Genomic DNA, 22,285 nt, shown 5'->3' with positions numbered 1-22,285 from the left:
CCCTACGGGGGGGGGGGAGAGAAAACGGAAGGGAAAGACCCTGACCTTCAGAGTGTTTCTGTCTAACACGCATGATAAACACAAGATGCACCGTATAGAAGTAGAATGCAACCAGCACCGTGGCAGGTGGGGTGGGGGGCAGGGATCCTTCGCCTTTAAGATGAACATTCTACCCCTGCTATCAGAGAAGGCTTCACGGAGGAGGTGGCACTTCAGTTAGGCCTTGACTAGGAGACAGTCGTTCATCAGCGAGCGTGTATTTCTGGCAGCGGGCTGGGAAAGTTTCAGGATTTCAGAAATCTAGAGTCGTCTTGTTTGCCTGGAATGCAAGACAAGGGGCTGCAAGGTACCATGAGTGGGGTGTGGGGGGTGGGGGGGGTGCGGTATCGGCTTGTGGAGGGCTCCTGACGTCCGGAGGAGGCTTCAGACAGCACTGGTGGTGTCTGCGGGAGCTGAGTTTGGAGGGGGGGGGGTTGGGGCAGGCCCAGCGTCGTGCGTGTGCAGCCCACGTGGTCACACACAAGCCTGTGGTCAGCTTAGCAGGCCTTGTCCTCGTTCTGAGGCTCTGGTTGTGCCTTCCCATTCTTGAACGAGGGGGCTCCACAGGTGACATAGCAGGCCAGGCCCGGGGGACCCCCACCCCATGCCGTCCCCAGATGCACGTGCCATTTTGTCTTGCGATTATTTGGGTCCGTCTCCTGAGCAGCAGAAGCTGTGAGAGGGAAGCACTCTACACCCCATGGCCGGCCGTCGGGGGGCCCGGCACACAGTGGGCGCTCCTGGGTGCTTCCTGGATGACGGAGCAGCGCTGGAGCCGGGCGGGCCTGAGGCTGCGCCGTTTGTGGGGCGCCTGCCCGGGGCTTGGCGTGGACACACGGGCAGGGTCCCCTCCTGCAGGGCCTTCCCACTGTGCTGCCCAGCTCTGAGCCCTGCTCCGGGCTGCCCGGGGCTTGGCGTGGACACGCGGGCAGGGTCCCCTCCTGCAGGGCCTTCCCACTGTGCTGCCCAGCTCTGAGCCCTGCTCCGGGCTGCCCGGGGCTTGGCGTGGACACGCGGGCAGGGTCCCCTCCTGCAGGGCCTTCCCACTGTGCTGCCCAGGCTCTAAGCCCTGCTCCGGGCTGCCCGGGGCTTGGCGTGGGCACGCGGGCAGGGTCCCCTCCTGCCGGGCCTTCACACTCTGCTGCCCAGCTCTGAGCCCTGCTCCGGGCTGCCCGGGGCTTGGCGTGGGCACGCGGGCAGGGTCCCCTTCTGCAGGGCCTTCCCACTGTGCTGCCCAGCTCTGAGCCCTGCTCCGGGCTGCCCGGGGCTTGGCGTGGACACGCGGGCAGGGTCCCCTCCTGCAGGGCCTTCCCACTGTGCTGCCCAGCTCTGAGCCCTGCTCCGGGCTGCCCGGGGCTCACGTTTGGTCTTAGGTCACCTCAGGTGGCCTGAGAGTTGCGTCCCCTGAGCTTGGGTGGATCCTGTACCTGGCTACTCTGGGCCACTGCGGTCTGCATCCATGTCTCTGCAGGGACCATGTTAGGAAGAACTCAGCGTCCCAAGTAGAGGGGCTGCTTGCCTTCAAGTTTTCTCACGTGAAACGGGGTCTATATGCAAATATAATTACCGTTCTCGAGCAAACTTGTTTATTTTATTTATTTATTTTTTACAGAGACAGAGAGTGAGTCAGAGAGAGGGATAGTCAGACAGGAATGGAGAGAGATGAGAAGCATCAATTATTAGTTTTTCATTGCGCGTTGCAACACCTTAGTTGTTCATTGATTGCTTTCTCATATGTGCCTTGACCGTGGGCCTTCAGCAGACGGAGTAACCCCTTGCTCGAGCCAGCGATCTTGGGTCCAAGCTGGTGGATTTTTTGCTCAAACCAGATGAGCCTGCACTCAAGCTGGCGACCTCAGGGTCTCGTACCCGGGTCCTCCGCATCCCAGTCCGATGCTCTATCCATGAGCCACCGCCTGGTCAGGCCAAACTTGTTTTTTAAAAAATGTTCGTCCCGAGAGATGATATTGATGGGTTTTCTTCTGCACATCGGAGCAGCCGGCCCCGTGGCAGGGCTGTTCCCATCACTCGGCACCCACCGGGGGCTCGATGTCACTCCCCTGATCGCTGTCCCGAGTGATCTTTCCCGGGGACAGCAGCCAGCACCTTACTCTGTGGCACCTGAGGACGAGTGTCTCCCTTGAGTGCCCAGAACCTGGCAGCCTTGCCAGTGGGGCTGCTCCTCACCTGTCCGTCTCCACGGTGCCGTTTCAGGACTCCCTGTCCTTCATGTACCAGGCCCTGGAGAGGAACCTGCGGGCGATATTCACAGGCACTGCCCAGCGGCCACAGAAGCATGTGTCCAGCCCCCTGGCCTCTTACTTCGTAGCGCGGCCCTACGCAAGGCTCGGCTGGTAGGTACGCGTCCACCCAGCTTGGCGTTCACGCCGCAGGGTCGTGGGACAGGTGGAGAGCGGGGCAGCTGCGGGCACCCCCTCCTGTCCACGCGTCCTGAACGAGCGTGTGGTCACTGAGCACAAACCCCGCTCCTGACGTCGGCCGGCACGTGCTCACTGCTGTGCAGAGGCAGCCCGGCCCCGGGTGTTGTCCCGAACGGAACGTTGGGTCTGTGTTCAGGGGACGACGGCCCCAGGAGGGTGAACACAGACCGTGGTGTGGGGACTGGAACAGTCCACGTCTTGGGGTGGAAGCCCAGTGACCAGTGACCGCGGGAAGAGGATGGTGGGGATGCATGCGTCTGGTGCTGGCTCTCTGGTGGACAGAGGGGGCCTTCTGGAAGGTTCCAAAAGGCGGCCCCCGCCGGGCTGGCAGCCACACCAGGGGTGGGTGCGTCCTTCCCGGCATCACTGGCCAGCGTCCTGCCTGAGGGGTGCAGGGGACAGTGGTGACACCACGGCCCCTCCCCTCCTCCATCCTTCCGTCCAGCCCTCTGTCCTTCCTGTGGGCGGTCAGCGCTAGGACAAGCACACGACTCCGGCCCTCTCTGGGCCGACAGAGGCCTCTGAACCTGACCCGGTGTGTCCGTCTCTGCAGCTGGTCACGGAGTCTCACTGACAAACGTCCACTCCATGTCGGACCCTGTCCTGACCCTCGTCCTGTCCCAGGACGAGGCGGGCTCCCAGCGGGGGTGGGAAGGGGCATACTGACCGCAGCTCATCTTTTTCCCCGGGCCAGAGGGCGGGAGCTGAGCCGCTCTGCTCCGGGTCCCCGGGTCCCCGGGTCGGACGTGGGCTCTGAGGACGCTCGTTGTCCTCTCAGGGACCTCACACGGCGCAGCCTCAGCCGTGAACGCTCACAGCGGCCGTGCGGGTGGGAAGCCGTCAGTGAAGTTCAAGTGCTGAGTCCTAGAGAGGAGGAGACAGTCTCACCCCTGGGTCTCCGTCCCCACAGGGCCATGACCTCGGCTGACCTCAACCAGGACGGCTACGGGGACCTGGTGGTGGGCGCCCCGGGCTACAGCCGCCCCGGCCACGTCCAGGTGGGGCGTGTGTACCTCGTCTACGGCAATGACCTGGGCCTGCCCCCCATCGACCTGGACCTCGACACGGAGGCCCACGGCGTCCTGGAGGGCTTCCAGGTGAGGCTCCCCTCGGTGACCCCGTGTTTTCCCGTCCGTACCCACGGCTGCAGAGCCCGGCAGGCTCCCCGGAGGAGGAAGCAATGGGAGGGAGAGTGACAGCCGGTGGCCACAGTTACGTCCTGTAGCACTTCCCAGGAAATGCACGTCCACGCCCCTCCCCCCGCCCCCCCTTACTCCACCTGTGGGCTTAGTCTGACCTCTCCCACACACACACAACTGAGATGAGGCCTCCTTTGGTGGGTATTTTGTTTTTTTTGTGGTGGTTGGTGGTTGTTAAATGTTGTATTTCATTAGTGTGTTAGAGTCCCGGGAAAGCTGAGGAGTGCAGAGTTCCCAAACACCCTTCACACATCCCCTGCCCACGCCCCTCGTGACCGCGGCACACCCATCAGAACCAGGGTGCTGTGCACGGCTCTGTGTGGGCTATTGCTCTAAGGGGTGGTTCATCACCGCAAACATCGCATGATGCCGGTGCCAGAGCCCTGCATGCAGTCGCAATATCGCCGTGGGGAGTGCCAGGGGCCTGAGGGTTTCCCCAGGGACGTCATCGGCCCGAGACAGGCAGAGCCCGCTGGTCACAGGCGAGGGGTTTCAGTGGCACTAGGGAGAGGAACCTGGGTGTGGGTCACAGCGGGGTCCCTGTCCCAGCTGGCCACACCCTTTCACCAAGCCGAGGGGACAGGACAAATGACGTCCCTGAGCCTGTGTGGTTTGGGATGCAGCTCAGGCTGAGGGAGGGGACTGAGTTTGAGGGGTGAGCTGACCGGCCAGAGTGGAGGTCACAGCCCCACAGGGACAGTTCCTGGAGCCTTGCGATGCCACCTGAGGAAGTTCCAAAGTAAATGTAGCCATTCCTGCTGCTCCTCAGGCATGCCCCACAGTGCCACACGCTGTAGGCCACCGATGTCACTGCTGTGAGCAGCCCTGGGCTCCCGCAGGAGGGGCTGAGGGGGGCTGACCCCCTCCACCTGGGTGCTCTCTCCGGCCGAGCCCGCCCCCAGTGCCCTGCTGACTTGGAGGGGGGTCAGGGAGGGGACCCCGGCACGTGGGCCCTGCTCTGACGTCAACCTCCTGTGTCCTTGTCCATAAAGTAGAGAATTCAGATAAATACCCCAGGCATTTATCACTTTAAAGTTCTGTTTCCCTGGGAATGACTGGTGAACCCACAGAAAGCGAGAGGGTGGTGGGGAGGGGACACCGCCTCAGCTGTGGTCCCGGCACGTGGTCCCCACCTGCCCCAGGTCATCGATGCTGGCCCGGCCGGGAGGGGCCATGCCCACAGCCCGGTTGCCCACAGGGGTGGAGAGGTCAGCCAGCAGCTCCCCAGGGTTCTGGACCGTGTAGCAGACGTCACCTTGTGCAGGACTCGGACAGCCGACGAGTCCCTCTTCCGTCCAGGCTGATTGAGGCAGGAGGAGAAAGAGCTAGAAAATCCACCAGGAAGAACACTGTACCCAAATGGACTGGGCTTCCATCTGGGGGCCGAGGGAGGGGGTCACGGAAGTACCGCAGTCCCCCTGATGTGCTCACCACAGTGCCTAGGGCCGTGGGACCAGCAGAACTTTCCAGAACAATGGGCCGTCGGGGGCAGGAGGGACTGCACCCACTCGGCTGAGCACTGGGAATGTGCACGGTGCAGGAGGGGCTGAGTGTTCCATTTCCCGTCAATTTAAACGTGAACGTGGCAGCCGGCACGCTGGACCCTGAGGCTGCGGGACCCCTCCCGTCTGCTGCCCTGCGGCCGTGGGGTCGGGTTCCGGGGGCTTTCCCGGGAGCTGGGTCTGAACGTGGGGCCTGGAGCTCCCGTGTGGAGAAGCGCGAGAGCGTGTGAGAACCGCCCGTGTTTCTGGCGCCCCCTGGTGGCCGGGCCAGGCCTGCCCTGCTGCGTGTCGCGGTCTGCGAGGTGCGGGGCTGCAGGTCTGCTCGGGAGCCCTCGGCGACGGCGGCCCCGGGCCTGTCCACCCCCGGAGGCTGTGCGGCACGTCCAAGCCGGGGCTCAGCCCGGGGGTCACTTGTGCCTCTTCAGCCCTCAGGACGCTTCGGCTCAGCCCTGGCCGTGCTGGACTTCAACCTGGACGGCGTGCCCGACCTGGCCGTGGGGGCCCCCTCGGTGGGCTCAGCGCAGCTCACGTACAAAGTAAGGCTGGGGGCTGTGGGGGGAGGGGAGGGCCCCGAGGGCGGCCGTGCTGGACGAGCCCCCGGAGGCAGCAGTCTCCCTCCCTGCTGTGAGCTTGGTTACCTGGTGGCACCTGTCCCTGCCTCCTGGCCTCACGGTTTCCCATTCGCTGCAGATGCTTTGCTCCCCCCCCCCACATACACACAGGGTGAAGGGTGGAGAAGGTGACAAAGTCCAGGTGGTCGTAGCTTCTTGTCACCCCACAGAGGGGACTCCCAGGAGAGTCCCTGTTGGGCGTGACCCAGACTTAGCCCACTTTTTTTTTTTTTTTTTTGTATTTTTCTGAAGTTGGAAATGGGGAGGCAGATAGACAGAGACAGACTCCTGCATGTGCACCAGGGGGCGATGCTCTGCCCATCTGGGGCGTCGCTCTGCAGCAATCAGAGCCATTCTAGCGCCTGAGGCAGAGGCCAAGGAGCCATCCTCAGCACCCGGGCCAACTTCGCTCCAATGGAGCCTCGGCTGCGGGAGGGGAAGAGAGAGACAGAGAGGAAGGAGAGGGGGAGGAGTGGAGAAGCAGATGGGCGCTTCTCCTGTGTGCCCTGGCCAGGAACCGAACCCGGGACTCCCGCACGCCAGGCCAACGCTCTGCCACTGAGCTAACCGGCCAGGGCCTAGCCCACTTTCTTTCTGAGAGCAGAGACCCCGGTCACCTCCCCGCTGTCCTCTCACTCTGTCGGGACATGTGACCCGTGTCTCACCTTCCAGCCCATCAGCAGTGACGTCATGCCGTGCGGGGTGGTGGGCGGCCCCGGGGCTGGGACACGTCACTGTCCTCACACCCGAGCTCGCCCCTGCCATGGCCCCTTCCCGGCCACGGTGTCCTAGCTGCCGTTGGCCGGCTTTTCGGGAGGACAGGCGGGTCTTGTTGCTGAGCCAGGACTGGCTCGTGATGGAAAACAAGTCACACGGCACCCACGTGACTGCCCGTGTCCAGAGGCATGAGGGGCTGAGCTAGACGCGCGCTGGGCCCTGCAGACGCAGGAGGCGAGGTCATCTCCTCGTTCTCTGAGCGAGACCCCAGGGAGGCGGAGACCACGCTTCTGCTCCGGGGCCCGAACAGTCCCCTGGAAGGGACAGGTGCCCAGCAGCGAGGCTGAGGCACACGTGTCTGTCACCACGCTCCTGCCCGCGGGCACCCGGTCCTGGTGGTCTTGCTGTTGTGAGGGTTTGGGTCACCCCTGACCTCACGACCGTCCGGGTCTGTCCTTGCCTAGGGCGCGGTGTACGTCTACTTCGGTTCCAGACTCGGAAGAATGTCGCCGGGCCCCGACGTCACCATCTCCTGCCAGGTACACCGACCACCTGAGCTGGGCGCGGGCACGAGAGCTCGGCATCCTGACGGCCTCCGGGCGTGCAAACCTGGTCTCCCGTTCCCCTAAGGACACGTACTGTAACCTGGGCTGGACGCTCCTGGCTGCCGACATGAACGGGGACGGCGAGCCCGACCTGGTCGCGGGCTCCCCCTTCGCGCCGGGAGGAGGGACGCAGAGGGGCATGGTGGCCGCATTCTTCTCGGGGCCCAGCCGCCACTTCGAAGGTAATGCCTGCTGGGGGTGAGACCGCCCCTGCGCTGGTCCCTGTCCCTCCCGACGCCACGTCCTTCCACCCGGTTTCCCGCGGCGTCCGGCACTTACAGACGTTCTGGAGAGGGTGCGGTTAGAGTCACTGACTGCACGAGGGTCCCCTTGGGTAGGTCCCGGTCCAGAGGGGCCAGTGGTTTATTCATAGTCTCTGGTCACAGAGCAGGAGTGTCACGGAACCCGTGATGCTCTCCGCGTCCAAGCCGGGCCCTCTTTATAGCGCGCATCCCCATGCCACGGGCGTGAGCTCTAGAAACGCGCTTCTCACGTGACCCACGAGGCCCGTTCCTAACGCGGCAGCCCAGGAACGGGGAAGCCTCGGAGATTTCCGGCAGGAACTCAGCAGGTGGACCCATCAGCCGGCACCTGCGAAGGGCTACCCTTTACCCCCCGTCCCGTAAAGCAAGGGGCCGCCGCCTTTGCAGAGACACTGGACATGGAGGCGGCCGACTGGCTGGTGCGAGGCGAGGAGGACTTCGCCTGGCTGGGGTACTCCCTTCACGGCGTCCCCGTGGGCAACCGGACCCTGCTGCTGGCAGGCAGCCCCACCTGGAAGAACACCAGCAGGTGAGCGCTGGGCGCGGGGGCCCTGACCTGTGCGGTCCAGAGACGGGCTAAGGGGTCCGTATCCTTCGAGGGGAGGCCACGGCTCTGGACAGGCTTGCAAACCCCCCTCTGTAGTTTCACTTGCTGGGCTGCCCCACCCGGGGCCACGCAGACTCAGGGTTCTGCCTCAGGGGCTTATCCTCCCACAGCCCAGGGGCGCTGTCTGCCGTCCGCCTCTTCAGTGGCCTCTGTCTCTCTGCCCACGGCCGCCTTTTCCCGAGTCCCCACGTGGCCCTCTCTCTGCCGGGCCTGGTGGCTCCCCCTCTTCTCACACGATCCCAGTCACCCCACCCCGATGACCTGATTTTAATTCAATCTCCTCTTTAGAGGACCCCCCCTCTCCAAAGACAGGCAGTCCTCAGCATATGAATTTGGGGGACGCAGCCCAGCCCATAAGGATGGCGTCTCTGTATCTGCTGTCAGTGGGGGGCAGAACGGCGGGCCTTGTATCTGGGGACCCCGACCCACACTCTGTGCCTGCAGACACAGGGACTGAGAGTATGCGGGGTGGGGACACAGTGGGGACGAGTGCGTCCTTCCTGGGACCCCAACACGGGTGGGGCTTCTGACCCCACGCTGCCTGCCTCCGTGGGCGCCATTCCCGCCTGGGCTACGTGGCCATGCAGGTTCCCATTGCGTCCGGGCTGACGGTAAAGGAACTGTGGAGCCGGGAAAGGGTGGGCCGCTCCGTTTGTTAGGGTCTCGCAACGGCGGGTGGGCGAGCAGGCAGGGAAACCGCCCCCCTCTCTCAGGGTTGACCAGCCAATGGGGGGGGGTGCCCCTTCTCTGGCAAACACCGGCCCCTCCCAATGGCGGCAGGCAACCCCTGCCCCTCCCAATGGCGGCAGGCAACCCCTGCCCCTCCCAATGGCGGCAGGCAACCCGCAGTCTACAGCCTGCCGCCCTGAGGGTGGCACCGGCAGCCTCCACAGACCACATGCACGGGCTGCTGCCCCGGCTCGTGCACCAGTCGGGCAGAGTGCAGCCGAGCCAGCCTGACACACGTGCTCGCCCAACAGCCGCCTGTTCCACACGCGTGACGAGAAGCAGAGCCTCGGGCGGGTGTACGGCTACAACCCCCCGCACCGCCAGAGCCGGATGACCATCGCGGGGGACAAGGTGGGGCGGCCCCGCTCCCTGGGCTGGGACACCCCCCGGGAGCGCTTTCTGAGCTGTGCTCTGGTCTCCACGCTCCGCAGGCAATGGGGAAGCTGGGCACCTCCTTGTCCAGCGGCCACGTGTTGGTGAACGGGGTCCGGACGCAGGTGCTGCTGGTCGGGGCGCCCACGCACGGTAGGTCACGTGGTTCCCCGGGTGAGTTACGGGATCCGGTCCCAGACAGACCTGAGCTGGCCTGTTTCCTCTCCTCGTTGGCAGGCGGCTGTGTGACCTTGGGGAAGTGACTTAACCTCCCTGAATGGTAGTGTCATGGTCTGCAGTGTGCAGCCGCTGTCACTCACCTGGATGTCACAGGAGGGTGGCTGCGTGTGAAGGGAGCGCCCGGCTGGCCGGGAGCTGGGCAGCTCAGCGGGTCTCCTACGTCCATCCGCGCGCCGATCCGCGCGCCGCGAGCAGGTCCGCGCTGCCGGCAGGTGCTGACGCGTTGTGTTTACTCGGGGGAGGGAGTTTCAAAACACACTCCAAGGTTATAGAAGTGATTACTGTAGAAATCTGAAAATAGGAGGAGCTATGTAAAAGAGAAAGAAAAATCACCCCTTATCCCAGGGGTCTCAAACTCGCGGCCCGCCCACCAATTTTGTGCGGCCCGCAGACTAATCAAACTTCGTGGATTAGTCTGCGGGCCAGTCTGCGGGCCGCACAAAATTGGTGGGCGGGCCGCGAGTTTGAGACCCCTGCTATCCAGATACTTAGAAACTCAAGCTCATTATATATATATATATATCTATATATGATATCTTAAGCTCATAATATATCTATATCTATATATAGACTTATATATATTTATATGTAATATGTATTTATACATACTACATTTATATATAATATGTATACATATATATTTATATATCTATATCTCTATAGAGATAGAAATAGAGATATTGTTCATACATAATTAAATTTTTTTTAATTGAATTTATTGGGGTGACACTGGTTAATAAGATCACACAGGTCTCAGGTGCACAACCCTGCAGCACACCATCTGTGCACTGCATTGCGTCCACACCCCGACTGAAGTCTCCCTCCATCACCATCCACCCCTCTGCCCCCTCTCCCTCCCCCAGCCCCTGCCCTCCTGCAGTCCACACCGTGTGTGGTCTGTGTCCATAAGGTGTTTTGGGTTTTTTTTTTGCTCAATCAATCCTTTCACCTTCTCACCCAGCCTCTCGACTCCCATCCCCTCTGACCAAGCCATTGAATACATGACAGAGACAGAGAGGGACAGATAGGGACAGACAGACAGGAAAGGAGAGAGATGAGAAGCATCAGTTCTTCATTGTGGCACCATAGTTGTTCATTGATTGTTTTCTCATATGTGCCTTGACCGGGGAGGGGGGGGCTACAGCAGACCGAGTGACCCCTTGCTCAAGCCAGCGACCTTGGGGTTTTGAACCTGGGTCCTCTGCATCCCAGTCCAGTGCTCTATCCACTGCGCCACCGCCTGGTCAGGCTTGGCTATCTTTCTGGTAGATTCCGGGAAGGTAGAACGCTTGGACTAGTGGGCCTGATGTTTTTTATGTCTCTTACCACATAGCATCTAATTGTTTTCAGGTAGATTTTTTTGTGTGTGTGTGGCAGTTGAAATATATTTTTAATATAACATAACTTTCATTTCAAGAATATCTTTGCATTCAGTTTTGTAACCTGATCTCTAACTTAAGAATTCACTGAATGTTTGTGATAAGACATTATTGTTGCAGGATTAGATATTACTCAGTTTTTTTACAGTTGAGGTCTAAGTGATATATAACATTACATTAGTTTTAGTGTGGACAACATCATGATTTGATATTTGTAAATATGCAAAAGGATCATCACTATAAGTCTCGTTAAAAAAACTGTTACCATGCATAGTTACAAAATTTTCTTGTGATGAGAACTTTTAAAAGTTACTCTCTTAGCAACTTTTAAATATGCAGCACAGTGTTACTTAGAACCATGCTGTGTATCACATTCCCAGGACTTATTTATTTTATCACTGGGTGTTGGCAGCCTTTGACCCTTCACCCATTTCATCTACTCCCCACCCTCCAGGTCTGGGGACTACCTGTTCTGTATCTGTGAGCTTGGGGACTTCCGTTTTGTTTTTGTTTTTTTTAACACATATGAGTGAGATCATATGGTACTTGTCTTTCTCTGTCTGACTTATTTCACTTAGCATAACATCTTCAAGGTCTATCCGTCTTGTTGCCAGCGACAGGATTTCATTATATTTTATGGTTGAATACTCTGTGGTTTCTTTATCTGTTCCCCCGTTGACGGGCGCTACAGCTGTTTTTATACCGTGGCTGTTGTGCACAACACCGCAGTGAACGTGGGGGTGCAGGTGTCTTTTCAAATTAGTGTTTGGATTTCTTTGGCTAAATATTCAGAAGTGAGAGTTGCTGGGTCATAGTTCCATTTTTAACCTTTTTTTTTTTTTTTTTTTTTTTTGTATTTTTCTGAAGCTGGAAACGGGGAGGCAGTCAGACTCCCGCATGCACCCGACCGGGATCCACCCAGCATGCCCACCAGGGGGAGATGCTCTGCCCATCTTGGGGCATCGCTCTGGCACAACCAGAGCCATTCTAGGGCCTGAGGCAGAGGCCACAGAGCCATCCTCAGTGCCCGGGCCAACTTTACTCCAGTGGAGCCTTGGCTGTGGGAGGGGAAGAGAGAGACAGAGAGGAAGGAGAGGGGGAGGGGTGGAGAAGCAGATGGGCACTTCTCCTGTGTGCCCTGGCCGGGAATTGAACCCGGGACTCCTGCACACCAGGCCGATGCTCTACCACTGAGCCATCCGGCCAGGGCTCTCCATTTTTAACTTTTTGAGGTAGCTCCATACTGTCTTCCACAGTGGCTGCATCAGTCTGCATTCCCACCAACAGTGCAGGAGGGTTCCCTTTTTCCACACCGTCGCCAGCACTGGTTGGTTGTTGACTTATTGTGACAGCCATTCTGACAGGTGGGAGGTGATATCTCATGGTGGGTTTGGTTGGTGTTTCACTGATGAACGATGCTGAGCATCTTTTCAGCACCTGTTGGCCATCTGCATGTCTTTGGGGAAATATCTATTCAGCTCCTGTGCCTGTTGTTCTAATTGGATTGTTTGGTTTTTGCTTTTTTTATTTTTATTTTTGTTTTGCTATTTTATGAGTTCTCTGTATGTTTTGGGTGTTAGGCTCTCACCAGGACTAGGACTTGCAAACATTACTTCTCATTCCTTAGGTTGTCTTTTCATTTGGTTGGGTTTTTTTTTTCCGCTGTGCAGAAGCTTTTTAGTTTGATGTAGTCTCACTTAGTTTTGCTTTTTATGTCAAATCCAAAATAATCACCATCAGACCAAGGTCTCGGAGCTGGCCGTCTGGCTTCTAGTTTCATGGTTTCAAGTCTTCAGTCCACTTTGAGTCGGTCTTCTCTACGGCGTGAGGTAGGGGTCCAGTTTCATCCTTCTGCACGTGGCTGCCCCATTTTCCCAGCACCATTAACCGAAGACCCTGTCCTTGCCCTGTGGTGTGTTCCTGTCTCCTTTGTCACAAGTTAAGTGACCGCATCAGTGTGGATTTTCTCCTGGGCTATCTGTCCTGTTGAAACTGTGCGTCTGTCCTGTGCCCATGCCGTGTGCTGGTTTGGTCACCGTCAGAAAGACTGTGTCCTATAATATGGGGGAGACTTGAATGAGCAGAAATGGATTGGGCAACGGAGCGGTTACACCTGTCATCGTGTGACTATGGACATGGCATTTGAGCAGCAAACACTGGCTGACACAAGCTTTGGCATTGAACTTTGTTTTTCTTTATTGAGTCTGGAGAGTGGTTTCTGAGCTCTTTCCACAAGCATTGATTTTGTTTTCTGCGCCTGCGTGCTGTGAATCAGAGCTCCCCCACGTCCTTGGTTTGGGTGCAGTTACTGTCTGAGTAATTATATATTCACACACGTCATAAGAAATCATAATACAGAGACCCAGGCTATGTTCTGTCCCCTTTTCCCCAGTGAGGGTATCTCGCAGACCGTGATGACAATGTCAGAAGCAGGCTGTTGACATTTTTACAGCCCCCACACCCTCTTGAGATTTCCCTGTTTTTACTTGTATCTCACCCACATAATTTGTGGGGCTCTTTGTTGAGACATTACTCAGACCATCAAGCGGGGGGCAGGAGCGTGCTGAGCCGGCCCCTTCGCCGTGTGGGGCCGGACCGCGTGGCACTGGGCAGCACCTCCTACCTCGGAGCCAGATCAGACCCGGCCGCCCGCATCCCCGGCCCACACTGGTGTCCCTGCAGTGCCCACGTTTGTAACCCTAACTCTCGAAATCCCAGCTTGGTGACATGGGCACCTTGAGAGGGGTGTGGGGGTCTGAGGTTGACACAGCTGGCACCAGCAGCTCGTCCACATGGCTTCAGGGGGCTCTCTCCCAGCACCTGCCGTGTCCCTGCGAGTGGGGCAGCCCCGGGGCTGGTGGTCTGGGCTCTGGGTGTCAGCCAGGCCGCCCCTCCCCTTCCCTGTCCTGTCCTGTCTCTGCCTCAGCAGGGTCCGTGGTTCAGACAGCGGCCGCACAGCTCAGCTGAGACATTTACTGGGACTGTTGGGTGCGGATTAGAAACTACCAAGAGCTTTCAGTGCGAGGCAGTCACACTCGGTGAAGGCAAGGGCGCGGGGGTGGGGGGCTGGGGGTGGGGGTGGGGGTAGCTCCCGTCTGCCGCCAGCGAGAGCTGAGGCTCGCCCAACGGCCAGAGCCTGGCGACTCCCGTCTGCTGGGCCCCGTGTGGACTGCTTCTGGGCATCTGTCCTCAGGAAGTATTCAGAACTGTGGAAGGGTGTTTATCAGGGTGACTTTAGCAGCAAGAAGTGCCTCTGGAAACACCTGAGAGGTGTCGTCCAGAGTATAAAACAGGCCTCCTGAAACCTGGGTGGGAGACGTGGACCAGATGCCCTCAGAGCGCCCCGGGGCTGAGCTCCCGAGGGAGTGGGTGGGCCTGTGTGGGGCACCCAGGACGGGCACAGAGGGCTCCAGGTGCTGCGATAACATCCCGCCAGGGGCCCAGCATCCCCGAGGAGGAAGTGCGGGAAGAAGGCCTTGCTCTTGGTCCAGCCGTCCTGGACAGCCGGGGCTCTCACCCTGAATGTTAACGACTGTCCTCTGGGGACCGGCGTTGGGCCAGGTTGTCACATTTATGTGTGAGGGCCCAGGTTGCTGGCTTTCTGGTCCCCTGGGTCCTCCCCTGCCCGCTGTGGCCGACGGCTGTCGCTGACTCTGCTCTGAATGCCGCTGCTTCCGGCACACAGCCGGTTATAAAACAAAGGGTGTCAGGCAGGAGAGCAGTCCGCTCCTCCTCTGGGTCCCGCAGTTCCAAGCGGACGCCCGCGCCGGAGCGTCGTGCTGCCTGGCCCACGGGGACGCTCTCGGGAGCAGCTGACCACAGGTGCCACTGGGCTTTGGAGAAGGTGCTCCTTTCTGAAAGCAAGTCTGTGTCCCCGATGATTGCGTCTACAGGCCAAACCCTAACAAGCGAACTTTGCGCTGACACTGTTCAGAAGTCACTTACGCAGGAAACACTTAGGCAGCCGGGGCTGCACCAGGCGGGGTCCTGAGCGCGCTGTGCCAGCCGGCCTGACCCGTCACTGGGGCAGTGATGGACTGATGCTCCTCCGCTGCCCTGGTGGCCCCTGGCCGGCCGAGGTGGTGCGGGAGGGGGCAGGTGGGAGGGGCTGGAGCTGGCCGGCCGGCGGGGGTGTCGGGACGGTGCCCAAGTCTGTGGGGAGGGAAGGGAGGCAGCGTGGCCGTTCTGTGCCGGAGGGCCTGCCAGGAAGGAGCAGCAGCTGTTGGGGGGGTAGGGGGTGTCTAAGCTGACCACGTTCAGTCCCTGCCAGCGCGGATGCTGCGGTCCCTGCTCGCGTGACCCGCGTCACTTGTGGCGCAGACGCCCGCCTCGGTGCTGTGGGCGCGCGAGCACCAGCCCCGAACCGAGGTTCCTTTCAGATGACGTGTCCAAGATGGCCTTCCTGACCATGACTCTGCACCAGGGCGGGGCCACTCGGATGTACCAGCTGACCGCCGACGCACAGCTGCCGCTGGTCAGCACCTTCAGCGGGGACCGCCGCTTCTCTCGGTTTGGAGGCGTCCTGCACCTGAGCGACCTGGACGGCGACGGCTTGGGTAGGCGGGGACGGCGCCCCCGGCCAACGAGCGAGTCCCTTGTCCCACAGGAGCCCCTCCCCAGGTCATTAGGCTCGGCCCTCGTGGGCGACACCTAGCGGCCCACAGGCCTTTAGGGAGACTGAGTCAGGCAGCACAGCGTCAGGTGTCCACGGGCGAGCTGTCCCTCCCGAGGGTGACGTCAGAGCCGCCGCACAGTTGTTGGCGTATGATAAGCAGGAGACAGAAGCCCGGCTGTCAGGATGAAGCCGGGCCGGGGTCGGGCCGGACACAGTGGTGGACGGCAGGGCGGAGGCAGACACTTTCCGCTGGTCTCGCCGTTCACAGACGAAGTCATCGTGGCTGCCCCCCTGAGGATAGCGGACGTGACCGCCGGGCTGATGGGGGGAGAGGACGGCCGTGTCTACGTCTACAACGGCAAACACACCCTCTTTGGTGACGTGACGGGCAAATGCAAGTCCTGGATGTCCCCGTGCCCAGAGGAGAAGGTAGTGTTCTCGTACAAAGCTCTGTACCTCGTGGCCAAAGGACGGCCACTTGCTGCTGCTGTCTCTTGTGAGAACATGTCCACCGCAAACTGACCGTTCTCGCTGGAACCCGAGTCCCCGGGTCGGGACGCAGGCCCTTGGCTGTGTTCTGCAGCCTGCAGCTTTGGGCCTGGGTCTCGTGAACGCTTGGTCACACCTGCTGCGGTCTGGCTCCGGGCCACGGCAGAAGCATGGGCCGTGGCCGCTCTCTAACGGCCCCTCCTGGGAGGCCTGCTGCGCCACTTGGCCTCCTGGGCCCGTCACACTCAGCTGTTACTATTTTCAAATTTAAAATAGATTGAACCATAAGTGAAAGCTTATTGTAAAAATCTTAGAAAATGCAAAACGGCACAAAGAGAATGAACAGTCATCTGCCGAGAACTGCGCTCGGCAGAAACAAGGCCTTCCGGGGTGTTTTCCTGAGATCTGAATGGGCTTGAGCCCACATCAAAGCTGAGTGTGAGGGTTCGGGATGAGAGTGGGGAGACCCACGGGGGGTGCTCCCCTCACACGACACACAGCAGGGTGCACACAACAGGGCTGACGCAGCCGAGTGGCCACAGTGCCTTTGCCCTCACTGTGCGTGTGACAACCGTGACTCACAGCCCACGACTTTACAACCTGTGTGTCTTACCTGCCGGCACACCGGAGCGCTTTCCTGTGCCCCCTACATGCCCACACCGACGCTTCCTGGCTGCCTAGTGTTGCCTCTGTGCACACGCCGTGGTTCATGTAACCACCGTTGTAAAGTAATAGCCACACCTTAACATTTTTATTTTTATTTTAAATGAGAGGAGAGGAGATAGTGAGACAGTCCTGTATGTGTTCCGACTGGGATCCACTGGGCAACCCCCATCTGGGGCCGATGCTTGAGTACTGAGCTATCCTCAGTGCCTGGGGCTGATGCTCGAACCAACCGAGCCACTGTCTGCGGGAGGAAAAGAGAGAGAGGAGGGGGAGAGGGAGAGGGAGAGATGGTCACCTCTGCTGTGTGTCCTGACTGGAGATCGAACATGGGACGTCCATATGCTGGGCTGACACACTGTCCACTGAGCCACAGGCCAGGGCCATATTCACATTTTTACTCATCTATTTTTCTGATCTAAATTTCTGAGTGGAAGTCATGGTGTCGGGGTGGGGGGGCACACACATTTCTGGAGCTCTGCAGAAGTGGAGTGTGGGGTGTGACTGGAACAGGTGAACGCCCCACATGGGGAGCAGTGACTGTGCCTCCCTTTCTTGCTGCTCTCTTTCAGGCCCAACACGTGCTGATCTCTCCGGAAGTAAGTACCTCCTGGAAGGAGGGACAGATGGAGGGAGGGAGGGAGGAAGGGAGGACAGATGGAGGGAGGGACAGATGGCGGGAAGGAGGGAGGGAGGACAGAGGGAAGGAGGGTGGGAGGGACAGACGGAGGGAAGGAGGGAGGGAGGGAGGACAGATGGAGGGAGGGACAGACGAAGGGAAGGAGGGAGGGACCAGATGGAAGGAAGGAAGGAAAGAGGGAAGAAACGCCACAACAGAGGCCCTTCCTCTCACTGTGAACTGACACAATGCTCTGAAGTGTCTCCGCGAGGCCAGCCTAACCCCAGAATCTGTCCCACAGGCCAGCTCGAGGTTCGGGAGCTCCATGGTCACCGTTCAATCGAAGAACAAGGTGGGTCCCACGACTGGGCCGCTGACGTCTGTCTGTGCTTAGGGCTGGCACTTGGGCACGTTCTCATTGTGTTCACAGTTCTGATTTCCTGGTTACTCGACAACCAGAGGGACACACAAAACCTCCCCACACACAGCCGCATCCCCGGCCCCGCCCCTCACACGGAGCCGCATCCCCGGCCCCGCCCCTCACACGGAGCCGCATCCCCGGCCCCGCCCCTCACACGGAGCCGCATCCCCCGGGCCCCGGCCCTCACACGGAGCCGCATCCCCGGCCCCGCCCCTCACACGGAGCCGCATCCCCGGCCCCGCCCCTCACACGGAGCCGCATCCCCCGGGCCCCGCCCCTCACACGGAGCCGCACCCCCGGGCCCCGCCCCTCACACGGAGCCGCATCCCCGGGCCCCGCCCCTCACACGGAGCCGCACCCCCGGGCCCCGCCCCTCACACGGAGCCGCATCCCCGGCCCCGCCCCTCACACGGAGCCGCATCCCCGGGCCCCGCCCCTCACACGGAGCCGCATCCCCGGCCCCGCCCCTCATTCCAGCAGTCATGACACCTTTGGTCAGAAAAGAGGATTCAGTGAGACGTGATCTAGGAAGTTGGGTGTTAGCGTCCACGAGTCTCCCTGGGGCTCGGCCGGGACTGTGGCCAGGCAGCTAGCCCCTGCGGGGACCGTCCCCAGCCCCCAGTATCTGTCCTCTGCCCTGCACGCCAGAGCATCACGCTGACGCTCCGGTGAGGTCGTGCACGGCTCCGGGGGACGGAGGAACACATTTCTTGTCACCGTTCTCCTGGCACGCCCTCTGCGCTGCTCTTCCCACTGGTGCACAGAGCTCGGGAGGCTTCTTAGGGCTTTAAGCGGATTGTCTAGACACCATCTTATTCTCTCGGTTTCCGTTCGGACGTTTCCTGGGCTCTCCCCCGTTGTGTACAGTTACGACGGTGCTGTACCGAACACTCCTGCACCTGTATCTTTACAGAATCGTGCACATGTCCCTGCAGGTGAAACGCCTGGGAGAGAGCTGGGTCAGAGGGCCCACTCTGAATCTTAGTAGAAAAAAGAGGACCCAAGGGCTCTGAGTGTCCCAGGAACCTCCTGACCGTATTCGACTGTCTCGGGGACAGACTCGGGCCCAGCACTGTGTGCCGTGTGCGTCCCTGCTCTTGAGGAAAAGGATGATTGTGCACGTGGGAGGCCCACGGCCACGGTCCTTGTCAGCTGGGGTGGTTCTGCGCGGACTTAGGACTGTGCTGCCATCGCCCCCTAGTGGCCAGCCGTGCATGAGGCCGGGACTCTGAGCCACTTACAACGCGTAACAAAAATTCAGGGTTCACTACGAGAGAGGGGTTCTCGTTCGTGGGTGGATACTCAGAAGGTCTAGTCAGAGCACTGCGTTATCAGCTTGGCTCACGTCTCCAAGAACCCACGTATTTTAAACAGATTATCCCCAGACCCACCATGATCTCCCGCTGAGAGCTCCCTGTGAATGGGCATTCTTCCCGGGGACACCCAGGACGCCCGGGGCGGTTAGAGACCCGCGGACGAGCAGCGTCTTTTCTTTCTGGGTCGTGAATGGTGGGGGTGAGAGCAGTGAGCAGGTCGGGCCACGCTCCGAGCTATTTTGGAAGGTCTGGAGCAGCCGTGAAGGGCAGGCAGGGACGTGCGTTAGGAGTGGGTCACACTGGGCACCAGCGGTGGGCAGGGCAAGGGCGGCCCTGTCCCCTCGGGACAGAGGACTGATGGGCGCCGTGTCCCCTGCAGACCCAGGTCGTCGTCGCTGCCGGAAGGAGCTCTCTGGGTGCCCGACTCTCCGGGGCGCTCCATGTCTACAGCCTCGGCAACGATTAGCGCTGCGTCCCACGCCCCGCCCCGTGGCATTGCCAGGGTTACCACCTCACGGACAAAGGGGCATGCACTCCACCCCCCACCCCCCATCCCGTTTTCCCCTTAGTGTTTTAACGTGGCCCACCAGGAAGCCTAACAGGTGCATCCGCAAGTGTGACGGGTCACGGGGCTGCTCGGAGGGGAAGTTCTTGGGAAGTGGCACAGAGGATCATGCCATGGCAGTCACCGGCCATCTCACCGCAGGCACTGGGCCTTCCCTTCCCTGATGTTCTGCCTGTGCCCAGACTGTCGTGTGGCCTGCTGTCTTCCTGACGCCTGGAAAGGCCTCTGTGGCTCTCTGCGGAAAACCCCTGTATACTATTATTCCTTCTGAAAATGTCCTTTTAAAATTGGTAACCCACCCAGTCAGTGAAACAGAAAGCCCAGTATGGGGGGGGGGGGAGGGAGAGGAACAGAGAGGGAGCCAGAAGTGTGGTGTGAGGGTGACCCCCAGGCCAGCTGAGGAGGGTCTGGCTTCTTCACGAGGGCCACCCCCTTTCCTGTGGTCCCAGCAGGAAGTGTGGTGTGAGGGTGACCTCACCCCCCCCAGGTCAGCTGAGGAGGGTCTGGCTTCTTCATGAGGGCCACCCCCTTTCCTGTGGTCCCAGCAGGAAGGGCAAAGTGCAGAAATTGAAACCATCTCCTGCTGCTGCAAAGGCAGCTGCTCTAACGGGGGCTGACCTGCTGACCCTCCACTGGTCTGCAGCCACCTAGTGGCCACAGCTGAGCTGACAGCCTTCTGGCCCGAGCCCAGGGCCACTGTAGGGACCATGGTGGGTGGAACTACTTGGCATCCCCGGTCCCAGGCTTGGGGGTGGGTTGAGGTGTCATCTGCGTGTCGCACACCCAGGGACCGCACCCAGGTTTCAGCCTCAGCCAGCGCATGCAGCCCCATCCGTGCACACGGGCACCAGCTGACCTGTAACTACAGCAATGGGGGGGGGTAGAGGCAGGTGACGTGGCACCCCCCCTCCAGTGTGTCCGCAGAGAGCAGACTGGTGGGGGACAGCCCTCCCGAGGAGTGAGGTTAAATGTCAGGGAGTGGCTAGGGTCCAGGCTGTGTGCATGTGCTGGCACACGCGTGGGTGGCTAGTGCACGGCTAGTGCGCCGCGGGCTCCTCTCGCTGCACGCCCGCATGCCCGCCGGCCCTGCAGGAAGCACGTGGCCCCTGGTTCCCTCTGGGCCCGTTACCGACAGCTCAGCTTACTGAAGAATTAACGGGAAGGTGACCTTCAGGGGACGGGAACTCACTCAGCGGTCCTCACGTGCAGTCAGTCGGGAGGTGTGACACTGAGTGCAGAACAAACTCCGGGCGTGTGTTTCAGTGGGTCTGTCCCCAGGACGCAGACCCTCCTGCGGCCATCGCTGTGCCCAGCAGCTGTGCGTCCTCCTTTGCTAAGTGGCAGGCTGAGTTTAAACGTGGTCATTCACTCGAGGGCTCCTTTTCCTCGGTGACTGAAAGCACCTGACAGCTCGCCCCACGAGGGGCGAGTTGAAATAAGCTGGAAGCAGGGTTTCCACATAGGATGTCGTGTTTAACCCCATATTAAAGAATGATGCAAACTACATATTTGGTCCAGCTCTGTGACAGACGTCCAAACCTGGCACAATCCAGGATAGCCTGATGTGCTGTCTCAACAGATGAAGATGAAATTCATTCCCATGGTTCTGAATGGAAATACCTAGAGTTTTAATCTCTCAACGCAAATCTGAACTTACACAGTTGAACTCGGTTAGCTTTACTTCAAGTTGTCAGAATGCGGGAGTGGCTGGCATTGGTGCATGGTGCCGCAGACCTATCAGAGCAGCCAGGACTGAGGGGTCAGGGCACTCGGGTCCGAGTCCCCGTCCCAGGCTCTGTCCACCTGACCCCTCCACAGCTATTACTCCAGTCAGTCCTAAACGCAGAGGGCGAGTTTAGTATCGCCACGCCAAATAAAGCTATGTACAACTCCTACAATAACTCACCTAAGTGGTTTTTCAGTGACCCTGTTGGGTGGTTATCAGTCTATGCAGAGAACAGAGCAGTGTTAACAGCACCCTAAAGCGCCACACCCGCGAGACGCAGCCGGCCGGCGGGGGCCCCTGCACTGGTGTGTGTGCGGGCTGCTCGCTGCCTCACACGACCCAGCACCTGTTCCGTCTTCTGCTTCCCAAGGGAAGGCTGTGCTCAGTCTGCTGTAACTCAGTTTTGAAACCACGGAACTCTACTTTTGGCACAGGTTCTTCTAGTATAAGAGAATTTTTTTTATTAAAGACTTCATTTATTCAATTTTCAGAAAGGAGAGAGAGAGAAGGGGGAAGGAGCAGGAAGCATCAACTCCCATATGTGCCTTGACTGGGCAAGCCTAGGGCTTTGAACCGGCGACCTCAGTGTTCCAGGTCGATGCTTTATCTCACTGCGCCACCGCAAGTCAGGCTATCTCAGAGAATCTTAACGTAAGGGGCACCCTGCTCGCAGCAAGTAGAGCTGGCTGGCGTGAGCTCACACCTGTCTCCCGCCTCAGGGGGCCTTCATCAGACATGTGAGGTAGGTGTGTCATTCTCTCTGTTAACACACGGCTCATCAGAAACAACTACTTTACCCAAAGCCACAAACACCAGAAGGAAAAAGACCAAATCTATCTTAGGACTGATCTGTCAAACCAAATTCTGCTCTGGGGGGCCCAGCTCTGTCACAGTGAGAAGACAGTAGAGGACCGAGCCAACCGCAGAGCGCCTGTGGAATCTAAGTACTGTCCCCCAGACGTGCGATGCCGGAGGGCGTCAGCCACAGCACAGCGAGCTCCAGCCCGACGGTGAGCAGCCGCGTAGGCGCCCGTGGCCCCCAGCTTCCCTCTGGGGGCTGGTCCCAGCCACCCCAGAGAGCAGAGAATGTCACCCTCTTCTTTCAGACCACCTGGCAGAGAGCATTTCTATTCCTGTCACCACCCACCTGGTGAGTGGCCAGGTGAG

At 59.7% G+C, this 22,285-nt stretch overlaps 1 protein-coding gene across 2 annotated transcripts in view; it reads left to right on the top strand.

Annotated features, from left to right (window-relative positions):
* GPLD1 (glycosylphosphatidylinositol specific phospholipase D1) overlaps positions 1–20,896 on the top strand; it is a 46,393-nt gene extending 25,497 nt beyond the window's left edge. For both annotated transcript variants that reach the window (XM_066247555.1, XM_066247556.1), the window contains 13 exons: positions 2,254–2,393; positions 3,391–3,577; positions 5,607–5,717; positions 6,974–7,048; positions 7,140–7,296; positions 7,765–7,906; positions 8,965–9,064; positions 9,145–9,238; positions 15,084–15,260; positions 15,588–15,748; positions 17,044–17,070; positions 17,392–17,442; positions 19,207–20,896. In XM_066247555.1, the coding sequence (XP_066103652.1) occupies positions 2,254–2,393; positions 3,391–3,577; positions 5,607–5,717; positions 6,974–7,048; positions 7,140–7,296; positions 7,765–7,906; positions 8,965–9,064; positions 9,145–9,238; positions 15,084–15,260; positions 15,588–15,748; positions 17,044–17,070; positions 17,392–17,442; positions 19,207–19,293 (1,509 nt within the window). In that variant the 3' untranslated portion in view covers positions 19,294–20,896. The remainder of the gene's footprint in view (positions 1–2,253; positions 2,394–3,390; positions 3,578–5,606; positions 5,718–6,973; positions 7,049–7,139; positions 7,297–7,764; positions 7,907–8,964; positions 9,065–9,144; positions 9,239–15,083; positions 15,261–15,587; positions 15,749–17,043; positions 17,071–17,391; positions 17,443–19,206) is intronic.
* The last annotated feature ends 1,389 nt before the right edge of the window (positions 20,897–22,285 follow it).

The sequence above is a fragment of the Saccopteryx bilineata genome, chromosome 11 (assembly GCF_036850765.1).
Source record: "Saccopteryx bilineata isolate mSacBil1 chromosome 11, mSacBil1_pri_phased_curated, whole genome shotgun sequence".
Taxonomy (NCBI): Eukaryota; Metazoa; Chordata; class Mammalia; order Chiroptera; family Emballonuridae; genus Saccopteryx; species Saccopteryx bilineata.
This window is presented reverse-complemented; position numbering and strand designations above follow the sequence as displayed.